At 49.3% G+C, this 9,635-nt stretch overlaps 1 protein-coding gene across 1 annotated transcript in view; it reads right to left on the bottom strand.

Annotated features, from left to right (window-relative positions):
- The window catches only part of LOC114024594 (diacylglycerol kinase delta-like), a 48,210-nt gene extending 45,918 nt beyond the window's left edge, over nt 1-2,292 (bottom strand). The window contains exon 1 of the mRNA XM_027837636.1: nt 2,227-2,292. Coding sequence (XP_027693437.1) covers nt 2,227-2,292 — 66 coding nt within the window. The remainder of the gene's footprint in view (nt 1-2,226) is intronic.
- Nucleotides 2,293-9,635: the final 7,343 nt, after the last annotated feature.

Here is a 9,635-nt window from a genome sequence, read left to right as displayed (position 1 = left end):
ATATATATATATATATATATATATATATATATATATATATAGGTAGATAGATAGATAGAGGGCACAGGGTGAGTTGAAGATGAAGGGGTCATATCTGGAGAATAAAATTAAGGGATGAGAAAGGATTATACTAGGAGAAGGAGAAAGGGAGAGGTAGGATGGGGTAAATTATCTCACAAAAAAACAGAAAAGAAAAGGCTCTTACAGTGGAGGGGAAATGGGGGAAGGTGAGAGGGAATGAGTGAATCTTATTCTCATATGATTTGACTTAAGGAGGGAATAACATACACACTCAATTGGGTATGAAAATCTGTCTTACCCTACAGGAAAATAGGGGGGAAGGGGGTAAGAGAGTAGGGGGATGATAGAAAGGAGGGAAGACTGGGAAAGGGGGTAATCAAAAGCAAATACTTCTGAGGAGGGACGGGGTCAAAAGAAAGTATAGCATAAATGGGGGGGGTGGGATAGGATGAAGGGAAATAGAGTTAGTTTTTCACAGCATGTCTACTATGGAAGTGTTTTGCAGAACTGCATATGTATAACCTATATTGAGTTGCTTGCCTTTTCAAGGAGGGTGGGTGGGGAGGAAGGAAGGGAGAAAATTTGGATCCCAAAGTTTTAAGAACACATGTAACTGGGAAATAAGAAATACAGGAAATGGGGTACAGAAATCTATCCTGCCCTACAGGAAAATAGAAGGAGAAGGGGGGGAGAGATAGAAGGGAGGGCAGATTAGGAGAAGGGGTATTTAGAATGTATGCCATCTTGGGGTGGGGCGAGGAGTGAGATGGGGTGAAAATTTGGAACTCAAAATCTTGTGGAAGTAAATGTTAAAAACTAAAAACAAATAAATTTATTAATTAAAAAAAAAGAAAATGCTGCATGGACGCCACATAGGCTCTACCAGGGGTTAGATGAGTTTGCTGACTGACATGGAGCTCTGCTCCGAATAACGGGTTAAATGCAGGGACTCGGAGAGCACGTTACAAGGAAACCAAAGGCCAGACGAAACCAAGATTAAAGGGGGAAGTTCACAGCCCCCTAATATCTCTCTCTGCTCGACACTGTCTCACTTGGCTATCAGCTCCCATAGCTTCAAGGCTCCTCACTACGCAGTGACTTCCACAGCCACCTCTCCCATGATGCATCATTGGCCTTTCAGACATGGGCATGTCCCAGGCAGAGCTCATCATCTCCTGCCTCTGCCCCCCACCCCAAGCCTTCTCCTCTTCTGAACATTCTTATTGCTTTTGAGGGCACCGCCACCTTCCCAAGTCACCTAGGTCCTCAATCCCCTCTCATCCTCTCTTCCTCACGTAGCCAGTCTGGGGCCTAGTCCTTTCATTTCTACCTTCATAATATTTCTTGTACAGAGTAGCCCTAAGACTTTTGGGACATCCTGGACATGCCCTCTTCTCTCCTTTGGCACTGTAACCACCCTGGGCTATGTAACAATGTCTCTCCTGACTCTACTCAGCTATTATTGTGATCTTCCTAAAGCTTCAGTCTGACCATGTATCCTTCCTGCCCCCACCATGTTCCCTTCAATCTAGTGACATGGGCATCCTGGTGTTCCCCAACCAAGATACCCCATCTCTCGAATCTGGTGACCCCCAAGCCTAGAACCCTCTCTCCTTCCTCCTCTCCATCTCCCGGCTTCCCTCAAGTCCCCACTAACTGCCCCCCCAGCTTCCGCAACAAGCCTTCCATGGCTTGTTTGCTTGTTGGCCTTAAACTGGAAGCTCCTCGGGGGCAGGGCCATCATTTGCCTTTCTTTGTATCTCCTCAGTGCTGAACCCATTTTCTGAACTGAGTCCCCTTGCCCACAACATGGGAACCAGGGGCCACATGTCTTCCCAGAAGAAAGAGAAGGTTGCTCAGCACTCTGTTACATCGAAAATCGGCTGTACAATTGTTCGCTATTACGGACTGCAGAGCTTCTTACTAAGGGTGGGGGAGGCCCACAGAAGCCTGGGGGAGAAAGAGGAGGGCTCAGGAGTGGACCACTTTAGAGGGTGGAAAACATGTAGCTTAGAAAAGGAGACTGGGAAAGGGTGGCTCTGTGGTTTGAGAACCTGGGTTGGAGTCCTTGCTGTCCCACTTTCTATGGGTGTGGCCTTGCGCACCCCCTCCCCAAGTTTCTTCCTAGGGTCTGTGGGTAGCACCAGAGGAGAGCCCAGTTTTGCCAAGGTGCCAGATCAGCAAAGGCCCTGCTACCCAACCCACCAAATAGCCACAGCTCATAAGGTCAGGCTGAGATAACGGGGCCATGGAGGAGATCGTGGCCGCCATCTGGGCTCATCCTCTTATTTGGAGTCTGTGGCTCAGCCCCAAGAATGGCTTCCTCCCAAGTCGCTGCCCACTCTCCCTCTAAGTCCAGGGTATGCCCTGGCATACCTGGCACAGGCTAGTGCCTACCAGGGGAGCCAGGGGCAGAGAGTCAGGCCTTTACCTGAGCCTGAATACCACCCAGGCCTTCTCTCTGGAGCTCTGTGTAAGCCCTGGGACCTAGGAGTGCTTATAATACCCATTTTCCAGGTGAGGAAGCTGGGGCTGAAGATCAGTGACTTGCCCAGGAACATACAGTTAGAGTTGCTGTAAGGCAGAAACTGAACTCAGGCCTTCCTGACTCCACTCCACTGTCTCTTTGGCTGGGCTGGCTTGTTAAAAGTCATCTGCCCTAGGCTATAAAATAAACCCACATAAATCATCGACATTTCTATATATTACCAACAAAGCTCAACAGCAAGAGAGAGAAAGAGAAATTCCATTTAAACTTACTGTAGACATTATAAAATATTTAGGAGTCTGCCTCCCGAAACAAACCCAAGAACTCTATGAACACAATTACAAAACACTTTTCACACAAATAAAGTCAGATCTAAATAAATGGAAAAACATCAGTTGCTCATGGGTAGGCCAAGCTAATATAATAAAAATGACAATTCTACCTAAGCTAATTTACCCATTCAGTGCCATACCAATCAAACTACCAAAAAATTATTTTATAGATCAGAAAAAATAATAACAAAATTCATCTGGAAAAACAAAAGGTCCAGAATATCAAGGGAACTAATAAAAAGAAATGCAGGGGAAGGTGGTCTAGCCATTCCAGATCTTAAATTGTATTATTAAAGCGGCAATCACTAAAACTGCTTGGCACTGGCCAAGAAATAGAGTGGTGGATCAGTGGAATAGGTTAAATATGTAAGTCAATGACTATCATAATCTATTATTTGATAAACCCAAAGACCCCAGCTTATGGGATAAGAACCCACTCTTTGAAAAAAAACTGCTGGGAAAACTGGAGAAGAATATGGCAAAAACGAGGTATAGACCAAAATCTCACACCATATACCAAAATAAAGTCAAAATGGGTTCATGATTTAGATATAAAGGCTGATGCTGTAAGGAAACTTGAAGAGCAAGGAATAGTTTACCTATCAGATCTATGGAGAACAGAAGAATTCATGACCAAACAGGAGATAAAGAACATTACAAAAAGCAAAATGGATAATTTTGATTACATTCAATTGAAAAGTTTTTGCACAAACAAAGCCAATGCAACTAAGGTTAGAAGGAAGGTAGAAAATTGAGAAAGAATTTTTACAAACAGTCTCTCTGATAAGGACCTCATTTCTAAAATATATACAGAATTAAGTCAAATCTATAAGAACATAAGTCATTCCCCAATTGATAAATGGTCAAAGGATATGAACAGGCAGTTCTCAGAGGAAGAAATTAAAGCCGTCTATAGTTATATGAAAAAATGCTCTAAATCACTATTGATTAGAGAAATGCAAATCAAAACAACTCTGAGGTACCACATTACACCTATCAGATTGGCCAACATGACAAAACAGGGCTATGATAAATGTTGGAGAAGATGTGGGAAAATTGGAACACTAATGTATTGTTGGTGGAGTTGTGAAATGATCCAACCATTTTGGAGAGCGTTTTGGAACTATGCTCAAAGGGCTATAAAACACTGCATACCCTTGGATCCATCAATAGCATTTCAAGGGCTATATCCCAAAGAGATCATACAGCTGGGAAAAGGACCCACGTGTACAAAAATATTTATAGCAGCTCTTTTTGTGGTGGCAAAGAATTGACAAGAAGGACAGCCTGGAAAAATGGTCATATTCATGGAGCTGCTTACTTGGCCTTCTCCTAAGCAATGAGCCCAAGGTCCCAGGGAGTGATGAGTGTGGCAGTGTGTCAGCCGCTAGGGAAGGAAGGGGGCCCAGTAGGCTGGCCAGCGCCTGATTCAAGGTCTGAGACGTCTAGAGCCTGATGGCGGGCAGGGCCAACCTGGGGAGGAGGTGACCAGAGGGCCCTGTGGGAATCTGGGACAGAGAGAATCAGCACTAACGAAGACTCTGCCCAGGAGAGCTGGGGCTGAGCCAAAACACTTGGTGTTGGGAGTGGCCTTGGCCTTCCAACCTTGCCTCTGACTAGCTGTATAATCCTAGGCAAATCACTTTACTTCCTCAGCCTTAATTTTCTGTCTGTAAAATGGGAATGATAACAGATAAGAATCCTCCCAGGACTAATGAGAATCAAATGAGATGGAGGCTGGGGAGCACTTGGCACATTTCCCCTCTCCCCCTCCTTGCCCCGTCTTCTCCTCTATAGCCTCAAAATTCCCAGGTGCTTCAACTGATCCTTATGTGGCCCTTAGATGGGCCTGGACTAACATTAGGGAGGAAACTGAGGTCTAGAGGTGACTTCCACAGTATTTGGCATTTCAATACCAAAAACTGGGAGTGGAAATCCACCATGGCCAGAGACTAAGACTCCTCCTCCCCTTGAGGGATAAATTGTCCAATAAAAGGGGCTCTTTGCTCTTCAAGAAAAAGACTGTAGAATCAGGAAAGAGACCTGAGTTTGAATGGAACAACTGCCATTCCTATCTGTGTGACCTTATACAAGTCATTTCCCTGTGCTGGGCCTCAGTTTCCCCACCTGTACAGTGAGGGGCTTGGCCTAGGTCAGAGATGTCAAACTACAAGCCCAGAAAACTCCAGTGCTGAACCTGATTGCAATGTCATTGGGAAAGGTTTAACAAAATCAATAAAAATACAACAGATAACGGTAATTTGTGCTTTTCTAAATCCACATGTAGCCTGCAGGGAGCTGCTTCTATTGGACTTTGGTGCTGTTGGCCTTGGAGACCACTAAGGTCTCTTCCAGGCCAAGATCTCGGATCCTTTTTCTTTCGCTGAGTCCAGGGCTGGGCACTCGGGGCTGGGGTGGGGGGGATGTAGAGGGTATGGGATATCTCCCATTCTTCAAACTCCCTCTTACAGTGTCTCACACTTACAGTGTCACTGGGGTCACGCTTTAGAGCTGGAAGAAACCTCAAATGCGACTGAGTCCATCCCTCTCCTTCTATGTTGCAGATGAGGAAACAAAGGCAGAGCTGAAGTGACTGGTCCAGAGTCACACTACCAGCAGTGTCTGAGGTCAGATTTGAACCTGGGGCTTCCCAACTCCCTGCCCTATGCCCTAGTTACTATGCTATGCTGTCTCTAGGCCCATGAGGAAAGGCTCCCAGGTTCAAATCTGGCCTCAGACACTGCTGGTAGTGCGATGTAAGCTCTGACCTACATCCCCCAGCATGGCTGGGCCTTGGGGGTTGTCTTTGGTTTGACTCAGGCCCATGGAGGTGTTTATCTCCCACAAAGGACTCTGGAGCTGCTATCTGCTTTGAGCCTCACAACCATGCTATGGCAGAGCTAGTCCAGGTCATGCTAACTCCATCTTATAGATGGGGAAACTGAGGCACAGAGAGGTTCAGTGACTTGCCCACAGTTAGGAAGGATCAGAGGTAGGGTCTGAACCCAGGGCTTCCCGCCTCCATGCCCAGCTTTCTTTTCCCTCCACTCCTAAAGGAATGGCCAAGATGAAGTCAGATATATGCAGGGCCATGTCTACACAGTGAGGCTGGCATAGGGAAGTCAGCTAAGACAACAGGGCACAGACAAAACCCAATACGGAGAGCCATGCAGCCTCCTTGTGGAATAAGGAGATGAGAAGGGGGCCCGCAAGCCAGCCAGCCAGTCAGCGACCATCTCAGTTAAGGAAACAATCTCCTTTCTGACCCGCCAGCGATAGCAGGCGAGGTCCCAGATGGCTGTTTTCAATGCTTGTTTGTATGTGGGCATGGAACAACAACAAACCATTCACAAGTGCAGACGGAGGCCCTGGGGTGGCTGAGACCCTGCAGGAGAAGGGCAGAGGAGGCCACAGCTGCAGGAAGCCTGGCTTGGTCTCCAGGCCAATTCCCCGAGAGCGGGGAAGCCGCTGGGAAACATAAGCTTCCTGCGGCTGGGAGCCGCTGGGCACTCTGGGGGCTCTCTATGTCTCTAGTATCTCACGGTCCGTGAACCCTTAAAAGGCGCCCTGAAGGCTGGACTCGAGCCCTTCGCTCTGTCTGTCCTTGGCTTGGTTGTTTCCCTGTGCTTCCTCATCTGTAAAATGCCCGGGGGAGCATTAGAGTGGTCAGGGACCCACTGAGGCACCGAGCTGGGTGGAGGCTGGGTGGAGGCTGGGCGAGGCACCAGCTGGGCATCTACCAAAGACAACAGCAACAACAATAACAACTCGACCGTCCAATAAGAACAACACCGTTCTAAGTGCCTTATTTGTAGCATGTTTAGCACAGTGCCAGGTATACAGTAAGTGCTCTATAAATGCTAGCTATCATTACAAACATGCTCTTATGTGGTCCTCACAACAATGCTGGGAAGGAGGTGCTGTTATGATCCTGATTTTACAGCTGAGGGAACTGAGGTAGACAGATGTTCAGTGACTTGCCCAAGGTCACGCAGCTAGGCAAGTATCTGAGGCCGGCCTGCCTCCAGGCCTCATCCCTTAGCCACTTCTCAGACCAGGTACACCTTGGGCTCTGCCAGCTGAGGAAGCATGGCAGGTGTTTCTCTCGGGCACCTCTGTCCTAGGAAATCAGTGATGCCTTAGAACAGTGGGTGAAGAGCCCATGCCAGCCCCTGCCACTTGGGAGGCCAGGCAGGACTGCAGCGGGGAGGAGCACAGCCCAGACAGCAGCAGCAAGGGGCAGGCTTTGAAGTCAGGGACACCGAGTTCAAATTCTGGCTCTGACACCTTAGAGAAGTCCCTCCCCTGCCAGGGCCCGAGTTTCCTTTTTTACAAAACAAGGGGGTTGGATTCAATGGTTTCCAAGGGCCTTTCCAGATCTAACAAGAGATGCTCAAACCCTCTTTGGAGGGGCTAAAGCAGGGCCTCAGAGAGGACAAAGAATCTGGGCCTCGAGGCTGGGGTGGGCATAAGGTGCTGGTTACTGGGCTGCTTCCAGAGGACCTAGCCCCTGTCTGCTGCCCCAGCAGCAAAGTGCTCCCCCCGCCCCACCCCAACCTGGCCCCAGGCTTCCCTCCCATCTCTGGCAGCTGACTCTCCAGCCAGATCTGGGCCTTCTCTACTGGATCCCAACCTAGCCGGCCTGCAGCCTGGGGAAAGGGGGTCTTGGGGCACACTACCCCTCACCTCCTCCCTTCACACCCAGGAGAGCCCAGAGCTTCTGTCCTCTCAGATGCCAGTGGGAAACTGAGCTTTGGGGGCCTCACTACAGGTAATCACAGGACCAGAGATTACTTAGCATGGCCCCCATTCTCCACGTGGCCTAACGAGGTAACAGATGGGAATCATGATCTGGAGAGGAGGCTGGCCCAGCACATTCTTCTTGGGCCCGCACACACGGATGCCCAGGTACGCAGTGGTGGTGGTGGAGGCGGCAGGGGCTGTGGGCACTCCTCCCTTCCCTTCCTCCTGCGGGAGGGCCTTTGCCTGGGCTCCTGGACCCCTATTCTACCACTACCCGAAGCCATTTTCACAGCGACATGGAAGCATGCTGGCACATTCCTCTTCCCCAAATGCCCCTTTGGGCACATCCCCCTCTGCCTTCAGGCCAAAGTCTTAAGGGTACCCTGGCATTCAAGGCCCTCTAAATTTGTCTCCACTTTCTTTTCTGTTCCTTCACTCCAGGAAGCCTCTGTTGTGGCCATCCTGGTGCTCAGCCCCTCCCCGCCCTGCCTCTGCCTCTTCTTGAAAGCACTGCTCATTCTCGAGGCAGTCAAGGTACAGCTGGACTTGGGTTTGAATCCTAGCTCTGCTGTCTGTATGACCCTGGCCAAGTCACTTCCCCTGCTCTGGGCCTGCTTCCATGTCTGCAAAGGGATTTAGACCAGAGAGCCTGGGAGGCATCTTCCAGCTCTGAAATCCTGGGATCCTCATTGTCTCCCCTTCTTGGGCCCTGAGTTCTAGGTCAGTGCTCTGTGATAAAGAGCAGCCCAAACCTTTCTTCCCTTTCCTGGCCAGCCCGGCCCGCCCGGCCCACAGATTGGCCTCTTTTAAATGCTCATAGCAGGGGCAGCTAGGTGGTGCAGTGGAAAGAGCACCGGCCCTGGAGTCAGGAGGACCTGAGTTCAAATCTGGCCTCAGACCAAACACTTGACACTTACTAGCTGTGTGACTGTGGGCAAGTCACTTAACCCCAATTGCCTAAAAGTAAGTAAGTAAGTAAATAAATAAATAAATAAATGCTTATAGCACCAACTGCCAGACTCACTCATCTGCCACTGGATGAAGCAATGGAGAAAGTGGGGTGCAGTATGGAGTCAGGAAGTCCTGGGCTGAAATCTTACTAGCTGTGTGGTCCTGAACAGGTCACTTGCTCTCAACTTCCCTCATCTGTAGCCCCAGGTTGCTGTGAGGCTCACATGAGGTAACATGCTTTACTAAGGAGCCAATGGAGTCATCTTTGTAAGGTGCTCAGCAGTGCCTGGCACATAGTATGTGCTTATTTCATTCCTCTCCCTTCCCTCCCCTCCCGCAATCAGGTACTGTGCAAACCTTAAGACTAGACAAAATCAGCTCTTACTCGGTCACCCTGAGCCTTGGGGTGTCCTCACTCTCCCACTGGGCTTCACTTTTCACACACATAAATCTGGCCGGCCCACCTGGACTCTGGCCCTCTGCAGGGCTGGGCCTGACCCTCCAACCTCTCCCTGCCAGCCCCCAAGCACACACTCACCGCCTGGCTTTGAAGGGCCTGCCTGCCTCTCCCACTCTTTGGGAGTGAACTTGGAGAGGGCCAAGCTGCCCTGGAGGCAGCCTTCCTCTGGCCATGTGGAGGGCCCATGGCAACGAGTGTAGAGATGGCGGCCATGTGATAAGGGGCACACAGGACAGAGTCTGTTTGATTGCTCAAGCCTGAAGCTCAGTACTGCTGAAATGCCAACAGAGACAGTTCACTGTCAGCTAAATATTGCTCCCAAAAAGATTCAGGCCAGTGGAGCAGCTCCACAGAGGGATGCTGGGACCGTTGGCAGAGAGCAAACTGGTTTCTTTTTTGGGCCTGGGGGGGGTACATTCTGCACCGAACTGACGAGAGAAATTGAGACAGGAATGAGCCGAGATAGAGGGAAGTGCACACGTCAATCCTCTGATGCTTTTTGCCTATAGATTTCCCAGCCCAGTACCAACATCTCTCAATTAGCTTCCAAATACCCCGTATGCCCTTTTGTGCTGAAACAAAAATATGAAATGATTTGCAGGAAGAGCCCTCATTTTATCCGGGAGAGGGAGGGTGACTG

The sequence above is a fragment of the Vombatus ursinus genome, unplaced genomic scaffold (genome assembly GCF_900497805.2).
Source record: "Vombatus ursinus unplaced genomic scaffold, bare-nosed wombat genome assembly UNPS02004571.1, whole genome shotgun sequence".
Lineage (NCBI taxonomy): Eukaryota > Metazoa > Chordata > Mammalia > Diprotodontia > Vombatidae > Vombatus > Vombatus ursinus.
The sequence above is the reverse complement of the archived record's forward strand: the minus strand, read 5'-3'. Positions and strand labels throughout refer to the sequence as shown.